General features: G+C 59.4%; 7 protein-coding genes across 7 annotated transcripts; 6 read left to right on the top strand and 1 right to left on the bottom strand.

Annotated features, from left to right (window-relative positions):
- Window positions 1-659: 659 nt before the first annotated feature.
- PAN0_012d4517 (drug:H+ antiporter) lies at window positions 660-2,423 on the top strand (the record flags this gene model as incomplete). The annotated part of the gene is made up of 1 exon (XM_014800054.1): window positions 660-2,423. The coding sequence occupies one exon, from the start codon at window positions 660-662 to the stop codon at window positions 2,421-2,423; it is 1,764 nt and encodes a 587-aa protein (XP_014655540.1).
- Window positions 2,424-5,790: 3,367 nt separating this feature from the next.
- On the top strand, window positions 5,791-10,347 carry PAN0_012d4516 (sad1/UNC domain protein; the record flags this gene model as incomplete). The annotated part of the gene is made up of 1 exon (XM_014800053.1): window positions 5,791-10,347. One exon carries the CDS (start codon window positions 5,791-5,793, stop codon window positions 10,345-10,347), a length of 4,557 nt encoding a protein of 1,518 aa, XP_014655539.1.
- Window positions 10,348-10,478: 131 nt separating this feature from the next.
- Window positions 10,479-11,474, bottom strand: PAN0_012c4515 (diphthine synthase; the record flags this gene model as incomplete). Its single annotated transcript, XM_014800052.1, has 1 exon — window positions 10,479-11,474. The coding sequence occupies one exon, from the start codon at window positions 11,472-11,474 to the stop codon at window positions 10,479-10,481; it is 996 nt and encodes a 331-aa protein (XP_014655538.1).
- A 417-nt stretch (window positions 11,475-11,891) lies between these two features.
- PAN0_012d4514 (glycoside hydrolase family 31 protein) lies at window positions 11,892-15,065 on the top strand (the record flags this gene model as incomplete). Its single annotated transcript, XM_014800051.1, has 1 exon — window positions 11,892-15,065. One exon carries the CDS (start codon window positions 11,892-11,894, stop codon window positions 15,063-15,065), a length of 3,174 nt encoding a protein of 1,057 aa, XP_014655537.1.
- A 342-nt stretch (window positions 15,066-15,407) lies between these two features.
- PAN0_012d4513 (uncharacterized protein) lies at window positions 15,408-17,360 on the top strand (the record flags this gene model as incomplete). The annotated part of the gene is made up of 2 exons (XM_014800050.1): window positions 15,408-15,955; window positions 16,025-17,360. 2 exons carry the CDS (start codon window positions 15,408-15,410, stop codon window positions 17,358-17,360), a joined length of 1,884 nt encoding a protein of 627 aa, XP_014655536.1.
- Window positions 17,361-18,222: 862 nt separating this feature from the next.
- PAN0_012d4512 (uncharacterized protein) lies at window positions 18,223-22,395 on the top strand (the record flags this gene model as incomplete). The annotated part of the gene is made up of 1 exon (XM_014800049.1): window positions 18,223-22,395. The coding sequence occupies one exon, from the start codon at window positions 18,223-18,225 to the stop codon at window positions 22,393-22,395; it is 4,173 nt and encodes a 1,390-aa protein (XP_014655535.1).
- A 430-nt stretch (window positions 22,396-22,825) lies between these two features.
- PAN0_012d4511 (glucose-inhibited division protein A subfamily) lies at window positions 22,826-24,987 on the top strand (the record flags this gene model as incomplete). The annotated part of the gene is made up of 2 exons (XM_014800048.1): window positions 22,826-24,817; window positions 24,886-24,987. The coding sequence occupies 2 exons, from the start codon at window positions 22,826-22,828 to the stop codon at window positions 24,985-24,987; spliced, it is 2,094 nt and encodes a 697-aa protein (XP_014655534.1).
- Window positions 24,988-25,395: the final 408 nt, after the last annotated feature.

Genomic DNA, 25,395 nt, shown 5'->3' with positions numbered 1-25,395 from the left:
TACTCTATCTGTGTGTCAAACTTCTGCACCACCGCATTGTTCCTGCGCTCCTCTCGCCACCGCAAGGCTCTCTCGCTGCCATCTGATTTGCTCCTTGCCACCGACGACCAAGTTCGTTCGCCCGTCGTGCAGCGCATGAAGTTCGCTCTCCGAGTTCTTGGCTTGCCCTTCCACATGCTCGTCCTCCCTGCCTCGCCGCTCCCCACTGTGAATCCACTTCCTCCTCCTCCTCCTCCTCCCCTCCTCGCTTCGCATGCCGCACGCCATGCGGCTTTCGCTTGTGCCTGCAGAAGAGAACAAGTGAACATGGCAAGAGAAAAAAAAGTTTCATCCGGCTCTTCCCGCATCGCTTCTTCGCTCGTGCTTCTACACCGCGGCCTCGCTAGCACCACATGCGTATCCCTCGGCTAGCCACAACCCGAGCTCATCCATCCCCTCGCTTCCTCGCTTCATTTTGCCGTTCTCGTGGCTCTCTCCCTCTGGTCATTCAGCCCTCGACCGATTGCCCATTGCCTATTTAACTCGTGATCTGATAAGCACGTCCACATTCCCCCTTGCCCATCAAGTGAAAAATTCTCCCTCCCATCCATACGTCCCCCCTCCCTCCATCATCCCCTCCCTTCCCCCTGCTCCATCTGCTTTGCAGTAGCGCCTTCACCATGTCGCACCCTACAGGCGTTGTCGAGCGCGCCGAGGAGGAGTCCTCCTTCTCCGAGTCCCAGGAAACTCTCAATGACAAGCAGATCGGCGTCATCGCCGCAGAGGCCGGCCGCAGCGTAGCCGACTGGACCCTCTGGGTCGGCATCTTCGGCATCGCCCTCGTCGCTTACCTCGCCGGCCTCGACAACAACACTATGTACGCGTGGCAGACCGCTGCCACCATGCAGTTCAACGGCTACCCCGCCTACACCGCCATCAGCATCGTACAGGCCGTCCTCATCGCCGTCGGCAAGTTCCCCATCGCGAAATTCGCAGACGTTTTCGGTCGCGGAACCGCCTACATCATCTCCGTCGTCTTCTGGGTCCTCGGCTTCATCATCGTCGCCGTCGCTCAGACAACCCGCGACGTCGCAGGCGGCACCGTCCTCTACGCCATCGGCAACACCGGCGTCCAGATCATGCAGCAGATCGTCCTCGCCGACTACATCTCCACCAAGTGGCGTGGTGTCTCCATCGGCCTTGTCAGCCTTCCCTACATCCTCAACTTCTGGGCCGCCGCCCAGATCACTCAGAAGATCGTCACCGTCAACTGGCGATGGGGCCCCGGCTTCTTCACCATCTGCGCCCCCGTCGCCGCTTCCTTCATCATCGTCGCCCTCTTCGTCAACCAGAGGAGGGCAAAGGCGAAGGGCCTCATCCCCGCTCACCCTTACAAGAGCATGCCCCTCGGCAGCGCAATCTGGGCTTTTCTCGTCGACATCGACACCCTCGGCCTCTTCCTCTTCTGCGGCGGCTTCCTCCTCTTCCTCCTCCCCCTCAACCTCGCCAAGCTCCAGACCAACGGATGGCAGACCGGCTGGATCATCGCCATGCTCGTCCTCGGCGGCTCCATGATCATCGGCTTCTGCATCTGGGAGTTCTTCGCTCCCAAGCCCATCCTCAACCGTCGCTGGAGGCTCAACAAGGACGTCCACTTTGCCACCGCCATCGGCTTCTTCGACTTCTTCAGCTTCTACACCTCCTGGGTCCCCGCCTACACCTGGTCCATGATCGTCATGGACTACAACCTCATCGACGCAGGCTACTTCTCCAACTGCCAGTCGCTCGCCCTCACGGTCTTTGGCATCACCGCAGGCTTCATCTCGCTCGGCACCAAGAACTACAAGTGGATCCTCATCTCCGGCGCCGTCATCCGCATGGTCGGCGTCGGCCTCATGATCAAGTACCGCGAGGCCGGCTCCTCCAACGTTCAGGCCGTCTTCCCGCAGGTGCTCCAGGGTCTCGGCGGTGGCTTCCTCGGCGTCACCCTCCAGGTCGCTGCCCAGGTCAGCGTCCGCCACCAGGACGTCGCCACCGTCACCGCCTACTTCTTGCTTCTCACCGAGATCGGAGGCGCTTGCGGCAACGCCGTCGTCGGCGCCGTCCAGACCAACGTCCTCCCCGGCTACCTCGACAAGTACCTGCCCATGCTCGATGCTGCCACGCGTGCCAAGATCTACGCCAGCCCCACCCTGTACCTCACCACCTACCCCATCGGAACCCCAGAGAGGACCGGCATCATCAACGCCTACAACGACTACATCCACATCCTCCTCATCGTCTCCATCGTCCTCTCGGTCCCGCCCATCGTCCTCGGCCTCCTCGTCAAGAACCGCAAGCTCAACGACAAGCAGAACTGCGTCAGCAACGAGCTTGCCGGCATGAAGCGCGTCTCTCACGACAGCGAGCACACCTCCGACGAGTCGTATGACGCACACAAGTAAATCGTGCCGGATCTTCTTACTGTACTTCTCAAAAAAAGGGCTTTCGTTCACGTTTTTCTCATCTCAGTCGGCGTCGGCGTCGGAATTGTGTCTATCAAAGCGTTACTTGGGTTCAGCCCGGCCATGCTATGGTAGCCAATCCCGCTCGCCCCAACAGGCACTTAACTTTTCATAATCACCTTGGGAGCCAAAGAACGTGAATGCATAATGGATAAATTTTTACCGTAGCGTCGTGCCGATTGAGTGTCCGTCTGTCCTCGTGTGTGCGACACACGAACCATGCATGATGATCAATGAATACTATCAACCTGATGCCGAGTCATGAGTCGTGAACCGTCATGAGTCGTAAGTCGTGAGTGCCGACGTGTGCAACATGAATGACAGATGAAAACATGCATGGTGTCCTTCATGATTCACGATGCATGCATGACACGAGTCTCGCAAGCTCGAACACGCAGCGCGGAGCGTGAGGTGTGAGCGTGCCCCGCCATGCATGGTTCAAATCCTTGTATCAGGCGACGGAACATGATCATCTTGCTCAAAGCCAAACACCACGATCCGCTCAGAGGTCGGCTTCGTCTTACATCTCGCACTTTTTTTGTTCATGCCAGCCGTCATGCATCTAGACTCTGTCCATCTTCCATTCATGACTGTTCACAAGATTTGTCAAGACAAACAAAGTCTCGATTCACTCGCGTATAACTTATTTGTGAATCATTGGTGCGCAGCGGCGTGTCTTTGGGTGCACCTCGTCTCATGACTCGTGATAATTTTGTAAAGTCGTCACAAATCTCAGCGACCATACATTAGGTGGACCGCCTCAAGCCACACAGGGTTCCGGACGGCCTACACTGAGGGCCAGTCATGAATCATGAAATTTCGTTAACCTCTTGAGCTAAGTTAGGTCAATCCTGGGTTTACCACCTCATGCAGTGAAGTAAATCGCGGTTCAGGCAGGAAAAAAATTCATTGATCTGTCTGATATTTACTTAGATTAGGTTAAGTTACATGAACGTGATCGATCGCACGCCCGAAGTTCGATCAACCCGCTGAAGATTCTTCGTGACTGATGACCGACGGTCGTGCTGAGCACCTACTTATCCTTGATTGTGGTTCTGGCCCGATGCCTGGTTGAGGACTTGTCAGTAGTTGTGTTTTCAAATCATGATTCTCACCATTCATCCTTGTCTTTCGACACATCAGTTGACCCAAAGTGGAGCATGGTGGGAATCAAATTTATGATGAAGTTGTTTTTGGATGCCAGGAATCCATTTTAAGGCGGTCCCAGTCACGGGAGTTCGTCACAGGGTCCTGGGCTTGAAAGATATTTGGGTTGGAAACAGACAGTCATATCCTAAAAAGCGGGGGGCGAGGGTCAGCCACCCAGCAGCCACCCCGGGTGGCTGTTTGAGATCAGCCACCCCACAGCCACCCACACACACTTGGGTGGCTGATGGGTGGCTGCTCCCGAGAAGCCACCCGGGGTGGCTGCTGGGTGGCTGCTCCTCGCCAGCTCGCGTTTTGAAACGGCGGAAAGTGAGACAACGTGCCGGAGCGGGGTAGTCTTCAGCATGGGGGGATTCGTCCTCGGGTGCAAGTCTGCCCAGGCTGGGATTCTGCCAACCGGCGTATGAGGGCCATGGTTGACGGCATAACTTACTCAACAGCACAAAGAAAGTGATTGTGAGCATGATTGAGAATCCGCGAGTGAGTGTAAGAGAGCGTTGGTAAGGGGAACAGCTTGCCGAAAGCTCAGCTCTTAAAGAAAAGACCATGGTGGTGGGCCGATGCAGTCGAAGCGTGGGGGCGGGAGAATGCTCTACTCACAAGACCTTCTTTAAGAGGCTCAATCTTTAGAAACATATCCTTGAAGTGTCCGGAGTTGGCGTCCGACGGTGGGAGCGGGTGTTCGGAATGAAAGAACTCCTCAGAGATGAGGGCTGGCGCATTGCGGATGGGCGTGCGCGGCGTGCGGCAGCTCGTTGTTTTCTGTTCTGCATCATCAAGTCTTGCCAATACTGCATTATGCATCGATGCTTAAATTGCGTTAGGCTGCTAGCTGATTTAGCAGTCACTCGACTGCTGCTAGCTGAATGGCTTATCTGCTTGCTCATCGCCGCTTTACGTTCCATCAGGAGATGATTCGTGATTCACGATTTTGCTGGCAGCTGGATTAAAGAAATCCTGTAGACTTGCAAAATTATGTCGACTAAGCTGTGAGTAGAGAGGTGGCCAACCACCTGGCATTCTGATCCGGAATGATTGGCCTTAGCCTCCAGCAAGCCTGAAGGGGCTGCGAGGGAACCTGTGCACGTAAATTTATACTGAGGCTACGACCTTACCAGTCTGATAAGGACTGACTTGAGTCAGTTCTTTGGAATAAGCTAATTAAGTTATTCAACGGCCAGCATTCATGATTCGTTAACAAGGCTTCGAGTTTTATTGTTGCTTTCAAATCATTTTCATGTTTCGCACAGACGGCGAAAGGACTTGGGCCTCGTGTCTACGAAAGAATCATATCCTAAAAAAACGCGAGCTGGCGAGGAGCAGCCACCCATCAGCCACCCGGGGTGGCTTCTATTGATCAGCCACCCCTCAGCCACCCGGGGTGGCTGATGGGTGGCTGCTCGTCGCCACCCACCCCACTTGTTAGGATATGAATCCATGCATTTCCATGACAAGGGGTTCTGCTGGGCGCAGGGATTGTATCTATGCAGTCGTTAAGTTAGTGTCTTGTTGGACCGTGATTAACTTGATGCCTGGGTTAGTCATGAACTAAAGTAGTCCTGAACTAAAGAACTCTGGCTGAAGTCTAGCCAAACTCTGCTGTCCTGCTGTCTTGAGGGTCCGCAGCATCAAGCTCGCACATCCGCGATCAAAAAACACGGCGGAGGATGTGCTCAGAACTCAAAAAATGAGCTCTTGAGGTGGGTACGTATTCAGGATGTATTTTCATTTTTCCAGAAAAATTATGACTGAGTCGAGAATGATTGTTCAACGATGACAAGAGCCAGGATTTTTTACGATGGATTCTACAAATCATGGCTAGAGTCATGAACCGTGGACAGCGCGCACCAGGCTGCCGGGTTGCCGGCACGACTGAAAAATCGAAATTGTGACCCACAAACTGGCTGGCTTTATCAAGAATTTAAAGCGCCAACGACCAGCACAGACGATCTGCAAATCATCAATTGAGAAGCCTGACGAAACGCGAAAGGGCATTGTGCTAACTTACGTAGTATGGTTGCGCTGTTCATGCTGGCGAGCTTGGTGAGGTGCAGGAAACGTACGTCAGTATGAATAAGAACATACTGTTCGCACAAGCGCAAGAGATTGCCCTGCCGCCTCGACACGATGCAGACACCGCATGCTTCCGTCCTCGCAACTGATTTTGACACTGTGCGCGAGTTCGGATCTCGGAGGGCCGCAATTTCAGGGTGGGCCTCCACGTCGGTGTGGAGAGGAATGGATTCGGCACTCGTCTAGGCCTCCTCCGAGCCTCCTGCCTCCTCGACCCACATCCATCACCGCTCAGCGCCCCCACCTTCACTCTGCACGGCACCAAGGTCGCCACCACATCGCGCAACTCCTTCGTCGCATAGTGCTTCGGCGACAAGGATGCACTGCTTGTAGTGCATTACTGAAGTTCGGCGAGATTCGTCCATCCGTCGACATGCTCTTCAAACTTCCCTGGCTCCTGGCATTGGTGCTGCCAGCATTCCTCATCGCTCTATCACATGCATTTCTCCTCGACTCAGGAGCGGACAAGGACGATGAGCCGCGCCGCTCACAGCCCGAGTCCCCGAAGCACGATGCTAATCGGCATCCCGCCACTCGGGTCGTTGGCACGACGGCGCCAACAGCATCCCCAGTGGACTCCCTCACATCCTACTCGAGCATCGAGAGAGGATGCAGGAGGACGACCGACTTTTTCCAACAGGTTTGCAGCAACCCGCTCGCTGACCCTGCATCGGGCGAGGGCGCAACGTCGCCCAAAGTCAGTGCCGATCTTCTCGTTTGCAGTGTCCCGGAAGTCGAGCCGCTCGTCCGATCGGACTCAGATGTCCATTCTGTCGGAAAGGCGCCCAGTGCCACCTACGCTGTCTCAGGAACCATCGTGATCCGTGGCTCGGCCATCGATGCTGACTCAGCGTCAGGACTGCCAGAGCTCGGCGATGCAGCATCCTCCTCGGCCCCGCCGAACGACAGAACTGCAGACAACCCCGAAAGGCCTCCACAGCAGTACCCTGGTCCGGAAGACGAGGGTTTTTGGAGGCAGAGAGACGGCAGGCACGAGTGGCAACCAGCATCCAACGCGCAGCCCGGACAGAAGGTCGAGCTCAACATCGCCGACGCCTCCGAAAGTGCTACCCATACAAACACAACCGCAAACCAGCCAGCCGCAGACGGTCGCGGCGCTTTCAATCTGAGCGAATACGACGCATGGTCGGCAGCGCAAGACCAAGCCACATTCCTCAGCTTCCAGGAATGGAAGCAGCGGCTTGAGCAAGACTCTGCGGATCGCAACAGTCCTCAGCGCGGCGAAGCGGCCGAAGCAAAATCCGTTCGAGAGCAGCCCGTTCGACCCTCGAATGGACCAAGTGCAACGCCGCGGCAAGCCGGCACGCGCAGTGATTCAGACCATACCGTCTCCTCAAATGGAGACGGTGGCGGGCCAACGCGAATTTCGGACACGAGCGTCACGCCAAGTGAGCCGGGTGCAAGGCAACAGAGCATCCGTACGAACCCGGACCACGCTTCTACTGCGGCAGAGAAAGCAGAGACTCCAGGTCCGGACGTGCAAGGCGCCGATGACCCAGCTCGTTCGATTAGCGACAAAGTCGAGCCTGCGCGCGTTGGCCTCAGCGTGGCCGCAAGCGGCACGAGCGCACAACTCGCCAAACTCAAGCATCGATGGAACTTCGCATCTCTGGATTGTGCCGCAGTCGTGCACAGAACCAATCCAGAAGCCAAGTTCGCCAGCTCCATCCTGAGCGAAAAGAAGGACCGATACATGTTGTCGCCATGCCCGCATAGGAGCAGCCGGAGCAAGGGCAGCACTCAGTTTGTCATCGTCGAACTCTGCGAGGAGATCAAGATCGACACCCTCGTGCTGGCAAACTACGAGTTTTTCAGCAACATGTTCAAAAAGTTCACCGTCACCGCTGCTCGCCAGCTGACAGGCCGAGCATCCGACTGGGTGCAGCTCGGCGTCTTTCGAGCCCGCAACGTCCGCGGCCAGCAAGTCTTCCGCATACAGTCAGCGCCTCGATCCGAAGACTTCTTTCGCTACGTCCGCATCGACTTTCTCGAACATTTCGGCAGCGAATACTATTGCCCAGTCAGCTTGCTTCGAGTTTACGGTATCACCGAGATGGAGGAATGGAAGCGAGGCTACGAGGAGCAACCTAGCGAGATCGACCCAGTCGCAGGCGCCGGCGTTGACGAGCAGCCTTTCGTCGACGATGCTCTCCCTGCTACACTCACACCTGAAGATGCCCTTCCCCGCGATCCTCCGCCGGTTGTGGACGCCGTCAACCTGACCGCCAAGGACGAGGACGTGTGGCGCAAGCACGAGCAGGCATTCCAGCGCAAGATGCAGAACCAAAGCTTTTCGCACCTCGCTGGCGAAACAGAGATGCTGGACACTTCCACGCAACAGCGCGACGCTCAGCCCTCACCAGCTTTGCCACAGCAAACCTCTCTGGAATCACCATCAGAGTCTGTCTCCGTCCGTACACCCGACCTGGGCGGGGCCAGCGACGACTACATCCAAGGACAATGTGCAATCGAGGAGGACCCTGCTTTCAAGAGCGAGCTCATGGACCGATGCCCTCGACCTCGAGGTCATGCAAAGCCCTTCTACAATCTCATCTCGGCTTCTTCAAGGCAACGCGATGCCATGGCCACTCATCGTGATTCATTGGCAAAGATGGATGGATCCTCGGCCACCGCGCCTGCGAAGTTGCCTTCGGGCGCGACTAGCGCAGACGTGGAAGGCGAGCAAGAACGAGCCCGACGAGCATCCTTCTCTCGCGCTGGCGGTCCCGGTGGAGCACCTCAGTCCGGGAGCGAGTCTGTCTATCGAGCGATCCACCGACGGCTCAACGCGCTGGAAGCCAATGCCACACTGAGCCACAGCTACATCGAACACAGCGGACAAATGCTCCGCGAGGTCTTTGCACGCATGGAGAAGCGACAGGAGCTTCGCATGTCAGACATGCTTCGCGCGCTGAACAGCAGCAACTGGCAGCAGATCGAAAGTCTCAAGAGAAGGCAACACGTCGACCTGCAACGCGCAATCTTCGAATTCGATGTGCATCGACAACAGGCCGATTCCGAACGCCGAGCTCTGCTCCGCGAGGTTCAGATCTTGGCCGAAGAAGTGCTCTTGGAAAAGCGCTTGTCCATCGCACAGCTCGTCATGCTCCTGATCGTCTTCGTCCTCGTTGGTCTCACAAGAGGCTCTAGAGCGGCTCCACTGCTGCACTCAGGACTCGCAAAGATCGGACGCACCTCCAGAAGGCGAGAGGGGAAGAGCGAGCTCCAGGTTGCCGTCCCTGTCTCGCCGAAAAAGATGACCCCTCGTAGCGAGCGGAAGAGCGATGCCAGGCTTTTACAACCTTACGCTACTCCGCTTGTGGACAAGGCTGATCCGGAGCGTAGCCCTGCAAGACTCGCGTCCGGCTCTGGTCGCTCTCTCACCGCGAGACGGAGCCAGCAGGAGCTGAACAGCACCTCAGCGGTCGACCATGCTCCAGTTTTGTCGACCCCGGGACCACCGAGAGGCTCTGTTGCGAGGATGGCGCTGCCTGCATCGGGCGCAAACCCAGTCACCAAGGCTGCGAATACCGTGTACCGGTCCAGATCACAAGGCGAAAGCATGATTGGCATGCTTTCGCATCCACGAACCAAGCGCCGCCTCATCCTGCTTTTGCATACGCTCGACGCTTTGGATCTGGAAGCGGACCGCCGACGCTCGAGGATCGCCCCGCCCAGATCAATGCCACGACATTCCCAGGCAAATGAAAATAAAGGCCCACCAAACGGTCAAAGGCGGCAGATGCAGCGAGCATCGATCAAGTCGCCAGGGGACAATGCGCATCGAGCTTTGCGGGCGCAGAAGCTCATCACGGCGCACCACCGAGACACGGATCATCGCCAAGTTCGCGACCACACCACACCTACGCGGGACCGAAAGCCTGAAGCCCCCGTCTTTGATGACCTTGCCGGCATGTCTTCTGATTGGACGGAAAGATCGGAGAACGAGGAAGCTTCCGAGAATGCGGCGTGCCTATCCGACGAGGACTGGAGTCACGGCCAGGTGCCCAGGGAGCATGTGCTTGATGTGCCGACTTTGATGCACGGAGAGCTCCGCCTTGGTCATCCGCCAATCGAAGCAAAGCGCTCATTACCCGCACTTACGACGAATGGTTTCCCGCTGCCCTTGCCGGGTGCGCAACCTCATTCTGATCAGAAAGATGTTGCGTCTTCTCGAGGTCCCTCTGCAATCGCGGCGCAGCCAAAAGGCCGAGCCTTCGGAGCGGGAGAAGAACCGCCCAAACCGGCGTGGGCCGACGGGCGCGTTTCGAGCTCGGACTCGGAATCGGAAGGAGGAGCATGGCACAGAGTTCTACCGCGTCGCACCGGCAACGGCTCGAGCCTTCGTAGGGCTAGGCAGGGCACGATCGATGGCAAAACTTCTACATCTGGCAGCAACGCCAAGCCGGGAGGTAGGACAGAAGCATTCGAGCGTCGCGCTAGTCCACGCCCTTCTTCTGCGCAAGGGAACAATCACAAGCCACATAGGCCGGGGCTCTCAAGGCTTTTCGGAACACGCACGCCGGATGTTGTGGCGCCGCACTCGCCGAATGACCGGCGGAGTGGCACGCCCGACACGATCCGCAGTTTCAACGCTGTCTAGGCCGAGCGGAGAGAGTGGAATGCCAAATTCAAGATCTCCATTCCTGACCTGAGGTGAGAATGTGTGTGACAAGGATGCTGAGCGGGATGAGTCGGTGATGAGAGCGTACTGTTGACCGTGGCGGAGTGAGTTCATTCTTTGCAGCCGTAGACGTCCTGTGCGACCTGGATGAAATTGCTGCCGGGGCAAGCATAGCTGGCAGCGTAATCGCGCTCCAAAGGGTGCAAGCGTTTGCCGACGATGACGAGGCTGTGCAGAGGTTCTCCGAAGGCCCTCTTTGCGCGTGCTTCGGCACGAGCGGCACGCCTCTTGTCGAGGTCAGCTTCGCTTGCGAGCTCGTCTGCGTCGTCCTCTGCCTCCTCTGCCTGAGCTTCCTCTTGGCTGGGGTTTGCCATATCGAGGAGTTCCTGCAGAGTGCCCGAAACGATGCGCTCCTGTTCGGAGCCCATCCTGCAAAGCGCGATGGCGAGGGTGCGATTTGGGTCGAGGTAGTCTGCCTTTTGCGAGTTTGCTGCGGAGAGGATCTGGGAGATGAGCTGTGGGATGAGCATGTAGCGGGGGTCTTGGTATCGAAGGATGCCTCTGCTCATGTCCTCTGCGCTTTGTTCGCGCACCTTGATGTCGGAGAGGGCGAGGGTGTGGAGGCCGATGTTGAGGTTTTCGCCGATGCGCTCGAGCCAGCTGTCTGGCTTCCAGTCGTCGGACCAGAAGGGGACGCTGACGGTCTGACCGAAGTTGTAGCCGGCGAGACCGCTGGAGCCGATGGCGGTCATGATGCTGGCGTTGTGGATGATTTTGACGGGGATGGGAGGCGAGGAGTGCTTTGCCCGGAGGATGAGGTCGGTGTGGGTGGTTGCGGAGAGCGGGTCGCCGACGACGAGGAAGGCGATGTTGGAGGTGGCAGCGCCTTCGAGTATTGACTCTGCTTCGAGTTCGACGGTTTCACGATGCGCGAGGATGACTTGCTTTTGATAGAGCTTCTCGAGGCGTTCCTTGAAGCCGGGGACCATGAGGATGCTGGTGTAGCTTTCGAGATAGATGCGCTCCGAGGACTTGACCGCCTCGAAGCCTTTGAGAGTGATGTCGTTCTCGTCGGCGAGACCGAGACCGATGACGTAGAGCACCATATTGAGAGCGAGTTCCTGACGCGAAGTTGGTCGAGGATGCTGCGAGTGATGTTGGAGGGCAAGACCAAAGATAGATGCGAACCTCGGACGCAGGGTCCTTTTCGTCTTTCCAGTCCAAATTCCTACTTTCCAGGTCAGGCCAGTCGACAGCTTTCTTCCAGTCCGAAAATCAATCCCAGCTCGTCGTGGCTCGGAATTCGGGCTTGCAAGGCGGCATTTCGTGCGAGAGTGCGCATTCACTGGAGGAAAGAGTGTGTTGGAGAGCCAGCAGCAGCAGCAGCAGAAGGTGCGAGGCACGGACCGCCGCTTCCACGAGCTGTTGCTTCCAACACACCAACTCTTGCCTCACTGCCTCGGAATCACTGGCAGAAAGCTACTCGGAAGGAAGCGCTGCACGACAACCGCTTCACGTCCATCATGCGCCGCTCGTCGTGCACCCTGCTGTGGGCTTGCCTGCTGCTGGCCACCACCCTCTGGGTGGATCGCGCCGTGGCCGTGCGAGAGCATGACTTCAAAAAGTGCCGCGACTCGTCCTTCTGTCGCAGGATCCGCCGCCAATCCGAGTACGTAGAGCAGTGGCAGCAGGATCACAACGAGCCCTTCACATCTCCCTACTCGGTCGCCAGCCAAACACCCAACTTTGTTCACGCCAACGCCAGCATCAACCTTCCGCTCTCCTCGGCCCTGCACCCCGACATCCAGTTCGAGCTCTCTCTCACCTTCTTCAAGGACGGAACCGCTCGCGTTCGCGCTGACCAGCTGGGCGAGCGCTACGGAGGCTGGAAACGCTACGACGAGGCCGCCAAGTGGGCAGTCGAGCAGCTGCCCGACTTGGCCTCGGCACCTTCGGACACGCGCATCGACTCGCACAAGCACGGCTTCCAAGTCCACTTTGGGCCGCAACATTCGCGCTCGCTCAGGCTCCAATTCTCTCCGCTCAAAATCGAAATCCTCAGAGACGGCGAGGTCCAGGTCGTGCTCAACGATCGCGGTCTCTTGCACCTCGAGCACTTCCGCAAAAAGCCAGAGCCCTTCCCAACCGTCAAGCAGGAAGACCAGGAGGTACATCAGCTCGTATTCCAGCGCAACAAGCGCTCCATCCTCAGCTCCCCCTCTTCTGCGCAGTACACCGAGTCGCTCGTCTCCCAATGGGCAGGCTTCGAGAAGGAGGACAACGGCGAGTGGGAAGAAACCTGGGCCTCGCGCCGTGACAGCAAGCCAAAGGGTCCCGAGGCGCTCGCCCTGGACATGACCTTCCCAGGCTACACCCACCTCTTTGGCCTGCCCGAGCATGCCTCTCCGCTCTCGCTGCGATCCACCCGAAATCCCGTCGGTCGCCCCGCTGCAGACGACGAGAAGGACCGTTTCGACGACCCCTATCGTCTCATGAACACCGACGTGTTCGAGTACGATCACAATTCTCCCATGAGCCTCTACGGCAGCGTCCCCGTCCTGCACGCCCAGAGCAAGGACCGCGCCGTCAGCGTCTTCTGGCTCAACGGTGCAGAGACCTGGATCGATCTCCACAAGTCCACCTCTTCCAAAAGGTCTCCGGACACCACATCCTACTCGCACTTCTTCTCCGAGTCCGGCATCCTCGACCTCTTCATCTTCACATCCGCAGACGCAAAGACCAACATGGCACACTTCACCCGCCTCGTGGGCCGAACCGTACTGCCGCAGTACTTTGCCATCGGCTACCACCAGTGCCGCTGGAACTATCTCACCGATTCCGACGTCAAAGATGTGAGTCAGAGGTTCGACGACGAGGACATCCCCATGGACGTCATGTGGCTCGACATCGAGTACAGCAAGGACCACATGTACGGCGTTTGGGACGAAAAGGCGTTCAAGGACCCCGAGGGGATGGTCAAGGCTCTCGATGACAAAGGCCGCAAGCTGGTCGTCATCATAGATCCGCATCTGAAGCGCACGCGCGACTACTGGCTCTACGCCGAAGCGCAGGACAAGAAGCTGCTCGTCAAGGACTCGGACGGCAAGGGCGAGTACGAAGGCTGGTGCTGGAGCGGCTCCGCCAGCTGGCTCGACATGTTTGAGCCCGCCAGCTGGAAGTGGTGGGCCGATCAATTCACACTCAAGGGAAGTGCGCTGGCAGGCAAGATCCGCGCCAACGCGCGCAACGTGTTTGTGTGGAACGATATGAACGAGCCAGCCATCTTCAATGGACCCGAAGTCACTTCACCCAAGGACGTCATCCACGCCGGCGGCTGGGAGCACCGCGATCTGCACAACATCAACGGCATCCTCTTCCACAACCAGACTGCGCGTGGCTTGCGCGACCGCGAGCTCTCGCTTCCCAGCTCCCTGGGAGGAGGCAAGCCACGCAGGCCCTTCGTCCTGTCGCGCGCCTGGTGGGTCGGCACTCAAAAGTACGGAGCGATCTGGACCGGCGACAATCTGGGCACATGGGAGCATCTGGCCGTGAGCGTGCCCATGATCCTGGCCAACAACATTGGTGGAATGAGCTTCTGCGGTGCCGACATTGGCGGCTTCTTTGGCAACCCATCGTCCGACATGCTCGTCCGCTGGTACCAGGCTGGCATCTTTGAGCCGTTCTTCCGGGCCCACGCACACATCGACACCAAGCGCCGCGAGCCGTACTTGCTCGAGGAGCCTCTGCGAAGCGCCGTTCGAGAGCTCATCAAGCTGCGGTACAAGATGCTCCCCATGTGGTACACTGCCTTCAAGGACAATGCCGTGACGGGTATGCCGGTGCTGCGACCGCAGTACCTGATGTTCCCCAACGATCCGGACGGATTCGCCATCGACACGCAGTACTACATCGGCGACTCGGGACTGCTGGTTCGTCCCGCTGTGGACAAGGATGTGGACTCGGTGTCGATCTATCTGGCGGAAGACCGACCGTACTACAACTACTTTACGCACGAGGTGTACCAGGGCAGCGAGCGCGGACGAAGCGTCACGGTGGCCGCGCCGCTTACGGAACAGATGCCGCTCTTGCACCGCGGTGGCTCAATCCTTCCGCTTCGCGAGCGTGCCCGGCGAGCGGCGGAGCTCGGACGTACCGATCCTTTCACGCTCGTCGTAGCTCTGGACAAGGAGGGGCGACTCGGCAAGAGTGGAGCGTCGAATGTGCTCGCCGAAGGAAGCCTGTACCTGGACGACGGGCAGACGTACGAGTTTGAAGAGGGCCAATTTGCATGGCGCCGATTCGAGTGGACGCGCGACACGGCTCCGGGCAAGCACGTGCTGCGTAGCACCGACGAGTCTGCACTCAAGATGGGCGATGCCGAGCTGGTGTTGGGCGACAGCAAGCAGCTGCAGGCGTACGACGAGTCCAACGCGTATGCACAATCCATCAAGGATGTGCGAGTGTCCAAGGTGGTCGTGCTTGGCTTGGAGCGCGAGCCCAAGGCGGTGCACATCCAGGGCAAGCGCGTGCAGAAGGACGCTGCAGCGTCGGTGGTGGAATGGACTTGGAAGAGCGGCACGAGCGCCTCGGGCAAAGGTGGCGCCTTCACTCTTGGAGCCAACACGGCTTCGGAACTGGTGATCAAGGACCCTGCCGTCGCGCTTGTGTCGGACTGGACGATCGAGTTGGAGTTCTAACTCTAGCCACCGCAGCATGTATTAAAGTAGACGATCGCTTCAACACTTGGTCTCGACGTGCAGACTATGCAGACCGAGACTAGGCCGCGGTGCGAGCAGCTTGCGGAGTGTTACTTTTGAAGTCAGTGTGTAGAATCGCGGCGCGTCAGAGTCGAAGGCGCGAAAACCGCGTTGCAGGATGGCGTGTGTGTGTGTGTGTGTGTGTGTATGTGTGGAGGTTTGAGGGCTGCATTTTTGGCCTTCGGCGGGCAGAGCTTTTGTCGCGGTACAGTAGAAGCACACCTTGCTCTGCCACCACCAATCTCATCTTCTCGGCGAAGGCGGCGGCATCACGACACATTGATGGCCGCAACGGATGTGCTCGCAACCGGCGCCTCAGTCGGTCCATCTGCGACACCTCAAATATCCGCCCTGCTCGGCGTCACCTATGCATGTCACCTCGATCAGCCCGACAGCGATCTGTGGTTCTCGTCCAGTCATGCATCGACTTCGCAAAAAGACACGAGCGCTTGCAACGGCGACTCGCTGTCTGATCGATACGCCGAATGTCTCTGGCTTGGCGAACACCACACCGGCCTGGGCCACTTTCTCGAGTGCATCGACCGGTTGCATCTGTCTCACGAGCTGGACGACATTGTGCTTGGATTGTGCCAGCTGATCAAGTCGAGGAGCGCGATCACACGTCGCCACCGAGCTGTTGCAGATAACCTGCTCAAGGCATCCGAGAGCACATGCCACGATTCCAATTTGGAAGCACTTTCGAACTACGAGATCGATCTGGGCAGGCGTGCTGTCGAGCGTGCAGTGCCGCGATCGAAGCCGAGAGAAGCAGTGGATGCGGAATTGGGATCGCTTCGAGAGCGTTGGACCTCGTCCATGGAGAGTAGAGAGTAAGCGCGCCTCGTCGCAGAATGATTATCCATGCACACCCAGCTGACGACCTGCCTTTTGCTCCACAGAATCCAACTGCAGATCTTGGTGACACTGAGCCTTCTGCAGATTGTCTCGCAAGAGCCCAAGGCGCTCGAGACGGCACGGTCGCGCATGTCGCTGCCGTCTGCAACAAGCAACGCACCGGCAGCGGACATCGACGCGGGGAAGAGTGGGAAGGAGCAGCCTCGAAAGCGATCGCGCAAGCTGGAGAAGGCGAAGCGGTGGCGAGGCACACGGCCGCAAGGCGACGTCGAAGATGCCTTTGCGTGGAACAGCCAAGTGCGACGACGCCACACGAGCGAGTGGTCGCACGACGAAGCGGATCGCGCCGAAGCGGACGTGCTCGAGATGCAGGGTGGCGAGGTTCTTGCCATGGACCATCTGAGCAAGCGTCTGGAAGCACTTGTCGACATCCTATGCCTGCGGCAGGTTGCTTCGGGCATCGACACCGAACTCGAGAGCCTGCTCAACGATTCGAGTGACGCCGTCAAGACCGAGCACGCGGGTGGTAACGGTGGGCGAGGCGTGTTGTTGGGCTCGTCGGTGCGCAAGCTGGTGGAAGAGGACGAGCTCGACGATGCGCAGTGGCTTTGCTCGTGCGTTGTGGAGCCGCACTTTGAAGCGAGTCTGCCAAGGCAGTGCTCGTTGTTTCGCAGCAAGTGCTTTGTGTCTTTGCAATCGCGCACGCCTGCGCGTCCGACCAAAGTTGCGCGGACGGGATCTTTGGGTTCGCCGACGATGCGAAGCACAGGTTCTCTGGCGCCGAGTCGGTCGCCGCCGAATGGAGGCCTGTCGCGCGTGCTGGAGAAGGAGCTGGCGGGGCGCAAGGCGAGGCGGAATCCGATGACCAAACGTTCGATGGTTCTGGGACAGGGGCGAGAGGTGGACATGGGCCGGCGTCTGGCACGCAGCGTCAGCGTGACCTTGGATCGAGAGAAGAGTACGCGCAGCGGCAGCGTCTTCTCACGCAGCAGCAACGCCAGCACACTCGACGAAAGCAGCGGGGCGAGTCTCAAGGAGCGAAGCGCGAGCGTCTACGCGTCTGGTGCATTGGGTGGCAAGGCTGGTATGGCGCTGTCACAGTCGTTTGCCGCCTCATCGCAAAGCAGTGGACGGCGGCTGCTGGTGCTGTCAACGCCCCAGAAGGAGCCGGCGAGCCGCGTCATGGGGCCTACGCATCACCACTTTTCGCAGATGGACAAGCCCAAGCTGGTGTTTCCGAGCCTGGTGTTGGAATCGCCCACGCACGACGGGCTATCGGTACCACGAGGAGCGACAGGACGCTTCGCGGAGAGGTCGCTGTCGTTCAATGCGCTCGGCGATTTGAGAGTGCCTCGCTCGCCATCGCCGGACGAGCGCTAAAGTTGCACACACCCTAAGAAAATGATTCATTTGCATTGCCGCTGTGGGCGCATTTTCGAAGCGGAGCCAAAATGAACGGCGCTTTGTTGGCACGTGATGCGAAATTGGGCGGACGCGTGCGGCTGTCATGGCGCGTAGGAGGGTTCTTCCTTTTAAGTTGAAAGCCGGCGAGAGCTTAAGCATGTGATTGCCAACGAGGAGCAGCTTGTCGAGGCTGTGCGATGGGGATGAGCATCAAAGGGATCGCAAGTTCCCACGCTCGGCCCGTCGCAGCATAGATGGGGGAAAGCTTGCGAATCTGGGTCGCCGACATCGTACAGTGTTTCGGAAGCTCGCTTGGAGAAGCGCAAAGGCGGAGGTCCGTGCAGCTTGAAAGCTATATCCGGCTGCGGGATTCACACCTCGCAAAGGCTCTCTTTGCAAGGACAGATGAAGGCCGCAATGGACGCGGGCAGCATCGCGGGTGGGGGAATGCATGGATGCAGGTGAGCGGCAGGTGCGGCGGCGGTGAGTTATTTTGGCAGCGCCCCGGCCAAGAATTTAGATGTTGAACAACACCCGTCCGCTGTGGGCACGAGAGCAGTCAGAATCTGCGCTTTGGCCTCAAAACACACTGCTGCGCCCGCTGCTGTTGGCCCTTTTTGACAGGCTGCTTTGACACCGACGCTCGCTCCTTGTGTGACTCTCCGCACTCTGCTGATGAGCTTTGGCTTTGATCTTTGCAGCGGTTGTGCATTTTGGCTTTCTTCATTTCTAGCCTCCATCTCATCGTGATCCCCAACCACACCCCCATCACCGCCCCTTCATCATCGGCACACCTACTCACACCGTACCCTGTCATCGTCATCAAGCCAACGTCGCAATGAGCGACTACTCCTCCCAGGCTGGCACCTCGACCAACATGGTCGCCGCCACCCCACCTTCTACCACAGCCGCCATCTTGGGCGCCAGCTCCAACGGTTGGTCGCCCCTGCGCACCTCCAAACATCGCCCCACATCCACCGTCTCCTACTCACAGCCATCACCCGAGCACCACGATCACGAAGAACATCCGTCGCTGCACAGCCCCAAGAAGCAGACGCAGAACTTCAAGTCGCTCCGCAACCACGGCCTCGTCTCCAACAGCATCTTTAAGCAGATCGACGGTGGCAGCCCCCTCACCAGCTCGCCCGTCGCATCCGCCGCTCGCACTCAGCTCCCCTCGCCCTCGGTTGGGCTCGGCATTGGCGTCTCGGCATCGACTTCCAAGCCCACCCACTCTCCATCTAGAAAGTCCGACGATGCAGAGAACAACAACCCCTTCAGCCTGTCGCCCACCATGCCCGTCAAGGGCGCACAGCGCAAGATCCCAAGAAAGAGCCTCGGCCGCCTCCACGAGTCCAACTACGTCAGCAACTCGGTCTTCCGCCAGCACCCCGCTCCCGCCGATGAGCTTGCTTCGCCTCGATCGCCACCCGCCGCCTCGCGTGGTCTTGCTTCAGCTTCGCCATCCACATCGGCAGCCACAAAGGGTCTGCTCACGTCCAACCGCCTCCACGGCCCACGCTTCATGCACGACTCGCCACAGAGCTCCTCCGCCGACCAGGCCACTCGCGCCGACATCTCAGCCACCACGCGCAGGGAACGCCGAAAGACCGTCACCTTCGACGAGATCCTCGACGTGCAGGAGTTCGACAAAGAGAGCAGCTTCGATACCGAAAGCCTGCGGGATGCCGACGAGCCCCACACTGCAACTGACGCCGAGGACGCCGACTTTTGGACCAGCGATCCGGCATCCGCTTCCGCCCCGGGGCCACTCCAGGTGGTCAACGGTGGCGATGCGCATGGCCTCTCGGATGACGCTAGCGAGCCAGATCTCTCCCACGACAGTCATGAGACCTCCTCAGTTGAAGGACCGCCCAGCCCATCGCCCGGAGACTCGAGTCTGCAGCTGCAAGACCTCCCGGTTGACGAAGCCATGGCTGGTCGCGAGATCTGCCAGGAAGATCCCGTCTTCTCCCCGGAGCGCGAAAACAGCTTTGCTCGTCTCTCCGCCGCCGACCGCGTAGACAGCATGATGGACGAACTCCTCCGCGACGACATCCTCAGCAGCCCCAGCATGCGTGCGCGCCAAGCCCTCCCCGGCCCTCTCACTGCTCAAGCTCAGCAGAGTGAGCCCGAAGCTCGTCTCGATGCAGGCGCTCTGCCCCAGCTTCCAGCCTGGAGTCCGATCAGCTTTGAAGCCGACGACCACACCTCGCTCTTCAACGACCTCAACCGAAGTCGAACACAGCCCGAGATCGCTCCTTCGCCCATCACCGCTCAGCCGCCTGCCAGCCGTGACGCTCCGCGCATGCGACCCCACATCTCGCGCGATGCCATCCTTCAGCGCGTCGCCATGCAGAAGCTCAACCGAGACCAGGCACAGGCACAGGATGCTCCGCTCGACGAGCAAGCGGACGAGCAAGCAGTGCAAGCCGCTACGGCTGACGCCAAGCTGACGAGGCCCAACGCTTCCCAGCAGAAGCGCATGCCGCGTGGCAGCGAACCGGGACCATCTGCAACCTCGAGTTTCGCCGCAGAGCCCGTGCAAGCCAAGCCGATGGCCGCATCGCGACCCAGTGCGCCACCTCGCCCGCTCATGGTCGAGCCCGTCGCGACCGAAGTCAAGCCCGCACCCGCTCCGAGCCCCGTCTTGCCACTCGATCAGCGTTCGAGTCCGCTTGACCTGCTGGGCTCAGAGCTCAAGGAGACCGTCGAGCTCGCTGGCGAGCCCACGATCCCCACCGACGCCAACGCCGCAGCCCCTCAACTTGGCCATATCGATGCCGGTTCGGCTGATCGAGTGTTTGCCGACTTTGCGGAGCCGTCCGCACCACAAAACGAGCAAGCAGCCGCTGCACCCACGCATCTCACTCCCGCGCAGCAGGCTGAGCAGATCATCGCTCGTCGCCGCAGCAAGAACGGCAAGGCCCGTCGAAAGCGCAGCATGAGCACGGGCGACGCACGCGCCGTCTTCACCGCCGCCTCTGCCAGCGAGCCGAGCGACGAAGACTCGGGCAGCACCTCGCTTGTCTCCGAGACCATCAGCGAGTCGCCCGAAGAGCAGCTCGAGCTTCCGACGCGCCAGAGCATCAGTGCCGATCTCGCCAAGAGCAAGGCCATGCTCGACGTGAGCCTGCAGCGCGCCATCGACGGAGGCTTCCAGGTCAATATGGAAAAGGAGCTCACGCGCATCTATCAGAAGGGCGAGTCGAACTACAACGTCAACGACCGCGGAGCCTTCCAAGGCATCGACGACAAGGTGACGCACTCGACCGCCGCAGGCGACGTCGACAGCGGCAAGGCGTGGAAGAAGCTGCGCAGGCCGAGCGACATCAACGACTACAAGAAGGAGATGCGCGAGCTGCGCGAGGCGTCCAACACGCGCAAGGCTTCGGGCAAGGTGTTTGTCATGGTCGACTCGTTCACGCCCACGGATCTGCCTGTGCCGTCGCGCCCTACGTCGTTCCACTGCATCTTGGACAATGGTCTGCACATGGTCAAGACGGCTTCCGTGCCGCTGCGACCGGGACGTGTTACGAGCAACATTGGACAGGAGTTCGAGCTGATCCAGCATAAGAACCTCGAGTTCAGCTTGACGTTGGTTGTGCAGCGCGATGCGCACCTAATGGAGCCGCAGCGTCCCTCATCGCCCACAAGACGCGAGCATGGCAGCCCAACGCTCAAGGGGCTCAGCCGATTCTTCACCAGCCCCAAGAAGCAGGCGGCCAAGCGCGAGCAGCAGGAACGCGAGGCAGCCGCCGAGATGGCAGCGCAGGCGGCACGTGCCGAGCCCATGCTCGCCTATATCAATCGCGAAGGCGCCTTTGGCCGCACGGGCGTCATCTTTGAGCGCGTTGCCAGCCAGTGCTACGCGCGATGCATGGTGCTCGATCTTCCCGTGCACGGCGTCTCGAACCCCACGGGCAGCATCTCGGGTCCGTCGAGCATTGCGTCGCGCACACACGTGTCGATGCTCTCGCAAGACTTCCGCCAGAACCTCAACAAGGTGCGCGGTACGTTGCGCCTCAAGCTCTTCTACTTGCCCCCTCTGCCGAATATCCCTCGCGATGGTCTGCCCGAGAATCTGGGCGAGTGCATCCGGGGCATTCAGCATGCCGCCTGGCACCGTGCCGACCCCTGGCAGGCAGGCACACTGACGCAGCTCGGCGGCGACTGTGTGAGCTGGCGCCGACGTCCCGTGCAGGCGCAGGGTCAGTATCTGATCTGCTTCAACGCGGTCACCAAGAAGCCCACGGTCAAGATCGACCTGTCCAAGGCGGTGTGTATCGAGGAGCTTGGCAACCACGTCAATGGAGGCTCGATGATCTTCCCGTCGGCAGGCAGCCAGGCGCTGGGAAGGTCGAGGACCATGGCATCGTATGCTACGAGTGCCACGCTGGCCGAAGAAGAGGATTCGGATGCCAACTACCACGTGGACCGCTCCTTCCGCATCACCTTTGCGGACGGCGAGCGCATCACCTTCTTTGCCGACACCGAGGCGCAGAAGACGCAGTGGGTCAAGGTGATTTCCGACGTGATTGGCAACGAGGTGCCGCCCAACCCGCTGTGGGCGCAGGTGCTGCTGGAGGGCATTGGTGCCAAGGCCGCGCAGCCTGAGCGTGCGATCAAGACCAGCCAGGCGTTCCCTTCGCGCAAGCCCGTGCCTACCGTTGAGGAAGAGCCGTCTACTCCGACGCAGCCCTTGAGGCACGAGGCTGATGCTGTGGCAAAGTCGGAGGCTCGTGAAGACCGCGCCAGTCGCATCTCGACCAACACTCCACAGGGCGCCACTCCCTCGCGATTGCCGATCCGAGCAGCGCATCCCGTGGCAGCATCGGCGCCGACGTCCGAACGGGGCTCGATGCGAGGATCGCCGTTGCCGCAGCGCCCCGCATCCATGATCCGAACTCCCGTCCACGACCCCTCGAACCGCGCCGCATTTGACCGCCTCAAGCGCGCCGGCCATCTTCGCGCCCAGACCGAAGACCTCACGCCGCAGCGACGACGCTGAATCCACCTCGAGCGCGCCGCGCACCCACTCACGAGCTGGACTCGTCGAGGCTTCTTGGTTGCCAGAGCGCAGCTTGCTTGAACAATTGGTCGTGTTTTCGATTTCTTCTCCTCGTCACTTTTTTTCGCAGATGCTTTCCCGTTCCATTCTGTAGCGCATACTGAACAATGCATGTCATACGCCCTTTGTCTGTCTGAAGATGAATGCTGATGTGTCGAATCGCGCGCGGAAAACGCGCTCGCGAATCGCACCGCAGCATTTTGTGAGCGGAAGAAAGTGGAGAAAAAAGTGGGCAAGAAAGTGAGCCTTAAAATTCCGATGTCCAAAAAAAAGTGCGACTTGGGCTACGAATCCAGGGTTCAACTCTTTCTTCCAACTTTGCCACCTGATATCATCTGCATTACAGCATCCGAGCGGCCCCAAAGTCTCGATGCTTCTCCGGACCACCGGCCGACTTGCCACCGATGCAGCCACCTTCGGCGGTCGTGCCAGCGCATGGCGTCGGACATTGGCCACAGCGTGCGACCAAGCGGGACCGAGTCGGTCGGACATGCACTTTGATGTGGTCGTCGTAGGTGCGGGTCACGCAGGGATCGAAGCCGCCACGGGCTCTGCTCGCACGGGCGCACGCACGCTGCTCGTCACCACGAGCAAAGCGAGCATCGGCGAGCTGAGCTGCAATCCGAGTCTGGGCGGGGTGGGCAAGGGAACGCTGGTGCGCGAGGTGGATGCGCTCGGTGGCCTCTGCGGCGTGGTGGGGGACAAGGCGGGCATCCAATACCGCATGCTCAACAGGTCAAAAGGTCCAGCTGTACACGGCCCCAGGGCACAGATCGATAGGACGTTGTACAGGAAGCACATGCAGAGCGCCGTCGACGGCTATCCGAACCTCACCATCCACGAGGCGAAAGTGCACGGACTGCAGCTGGATTGGACGCACAACTCTACACAAGACCAACCGAGGGCTGTTGTTCGTGGCATCACCACTGATGACGGCGACAGGATCAGCTGCAGCCAAGTGGTGCTTGCAACCGGCACCTTTCTGTCTGCCTACATTCATCTTGGTCTCGAATCGCGACCGGCAGGTCGAATGCTGCCTCTGCCGTCACGTTCAGACGACCCAGCGTCGGACGGGCTCAGCCAAAGCCTCGCACGCGCAGGCTTTCAGCTTGGCCGGCTCAAGACGGGCACGCCGGCGCGCATTGCCGCATCATCCGTGCGTCTGGGCGCCCCGTGGCAGGAGGGAGTGGAGGTCGACTCGCGATTCGAGGTGGTCACGGGCGATGTGCGGCCGGCTGCGTTTTCGTTTCTGCACGACGCGCCCGACATGGATCCAGGGGCGCAGGTCGCATGCTGGGGTACACGTACTGTCGACGCCACGCACGAGCTCGTGCGGCAGAATCTGGACCAGTCGATCCACATCAAGGAAACGGTGCGCGGCCCACGATACTGCCCGTCGATCGAGTCCAAGGTGATCCGGTTCGCGGACAAGGACAGCCATCCGGTGTGGCTCGAACCTGAAGGCCGACCTGGAACGGCTGACGGCGGTATTTTGTACCCGAATGGACTTTCTTGTACGCTGCCGGCTGATCTGCAAGAGGCGATGCTGCGGACCATCCCGGGCCTGGAGGAGGCGGTGATGATCCGTCCCGGCTACGGCGTGGAATACGATCATGTGGATCCACGCGAGCTGCGGCACAGTCTCGAGACCAAGAGGATCACGGGTCTGTGGATGGCTGGCCAGATCAACGGCACTACGGGCTACGAAGAAGCTGCAGCGCAAGGCTGCATTGCCGGTCTCAATGCCGGATTCAAAGCCACGGGTCGCAGCGTGCTGCAAGTGGGTCGTTCGGACGGGTACGTTGGGACCATGATCGACGATCTTGTGATGCAGGGTGTTGAGGAGCCGTATCGGATGTTCAGCTCGCGCAGCGAGTATCGGATGACGCTGCGCGCGGACAATGCCGATTCGCGCCTCACGCCGCTGCTGCACGCTGCTCATGCGGGCGCGGTGTCGGATGCAAGATGGCGTCGATTCTGCACGATGCAGGCAGACATGGAGTATGCGATGGAGCTGCTGAAGGGCAAGCGAATGAGTGCACATGCCTGGATCAAGGCGGGCTTCCACTGTTCAAGCGACTCGCACGAGCGGAGCGGACTCGACATGCTACGACAGCCACGACTCGGTATCCGCGACCTGGTCCCAATCATCTCCGAGCTAAAAGGACTTGGGGAGACGGCTCTGGACCGCGTCGAGATCGAGGCGAGGTACATGCCGCACCTCGAGCGCCAGGCCCAGGAGATCGAGGCATTCAACACCGAGACGCAGCTCCGCTTTCCGGACGGCTTCAACTTTGGCAGCGTGCCCGGGCTCAACTCGCAGCTGCGCGAGAAGCTGCAGCTTCTGCAACCGACGTCGTTGGTAAGTGCGCGTGGCCGCGTCGTTTGATTGAGAGGTGCCGTGCTGACTTCCCTTTTGGATCCGTACAGGCCGCGCTCAAGTCGATCCCGGGCTGCACTCCGGCCAACTACGCTACCTTGTGGCGGTACGCCGTGCAGAATGAGGCCAACGCACAGCGGGCTACCGTGTAGGCGGCTCGACGATGGCCTAATCGCGATTGTTCGAAAAATTATCGACGCCTTGTTACGAATGGATGTGAGGAGCAGCTGAATGTGGTGATGTCAAACGAGAGCGATAGGTTCGCAATGTTACGCCTTGTCATTTGCACACGATAATTCTGGCAAAAATGCACGATCGAAGGCGGAAGAAGAACAACGCGGCGCGCGGCATGGCAGCTGAGCAGTGTGCTGTTAGGCGCAGAGAGAGGTGTTGGTCAGAAATCGCGCGCCGGCCTTGCAATTTCTGTGGCTGAGCAACGAGTGTTGAGATTTTTAGAGGCAAAGAGCAACCAAAAGCGCTCTCTTCTGCTGGAGTGCTCGCGTTGGAGTGTTCGATTGATGGAGAGAGTGAGTGTTGCGCACCGCCTTTGGCGCGCGAGC

The sequence above is a fragment of the Moesziomyces antarcticus genome (assembly GCF_000747765.1).
Source record: "Moesziomyces antarcticus DNA, scaffold: scaffold_v10012, strain JCM 10317, whole genome shotgun sequence".
NCBI lineage: Eukaryota > Fungi > Basidiomycota > Ustilaginomycetes > Ustilaginales > Ustilaginaceae > Moesziomyces > Moesziomyces antarcticus.
Note: the sequence above shows the minus strand (reverse complement) of the source record. Positions and strands in the feature narration are given on the sequence as shown.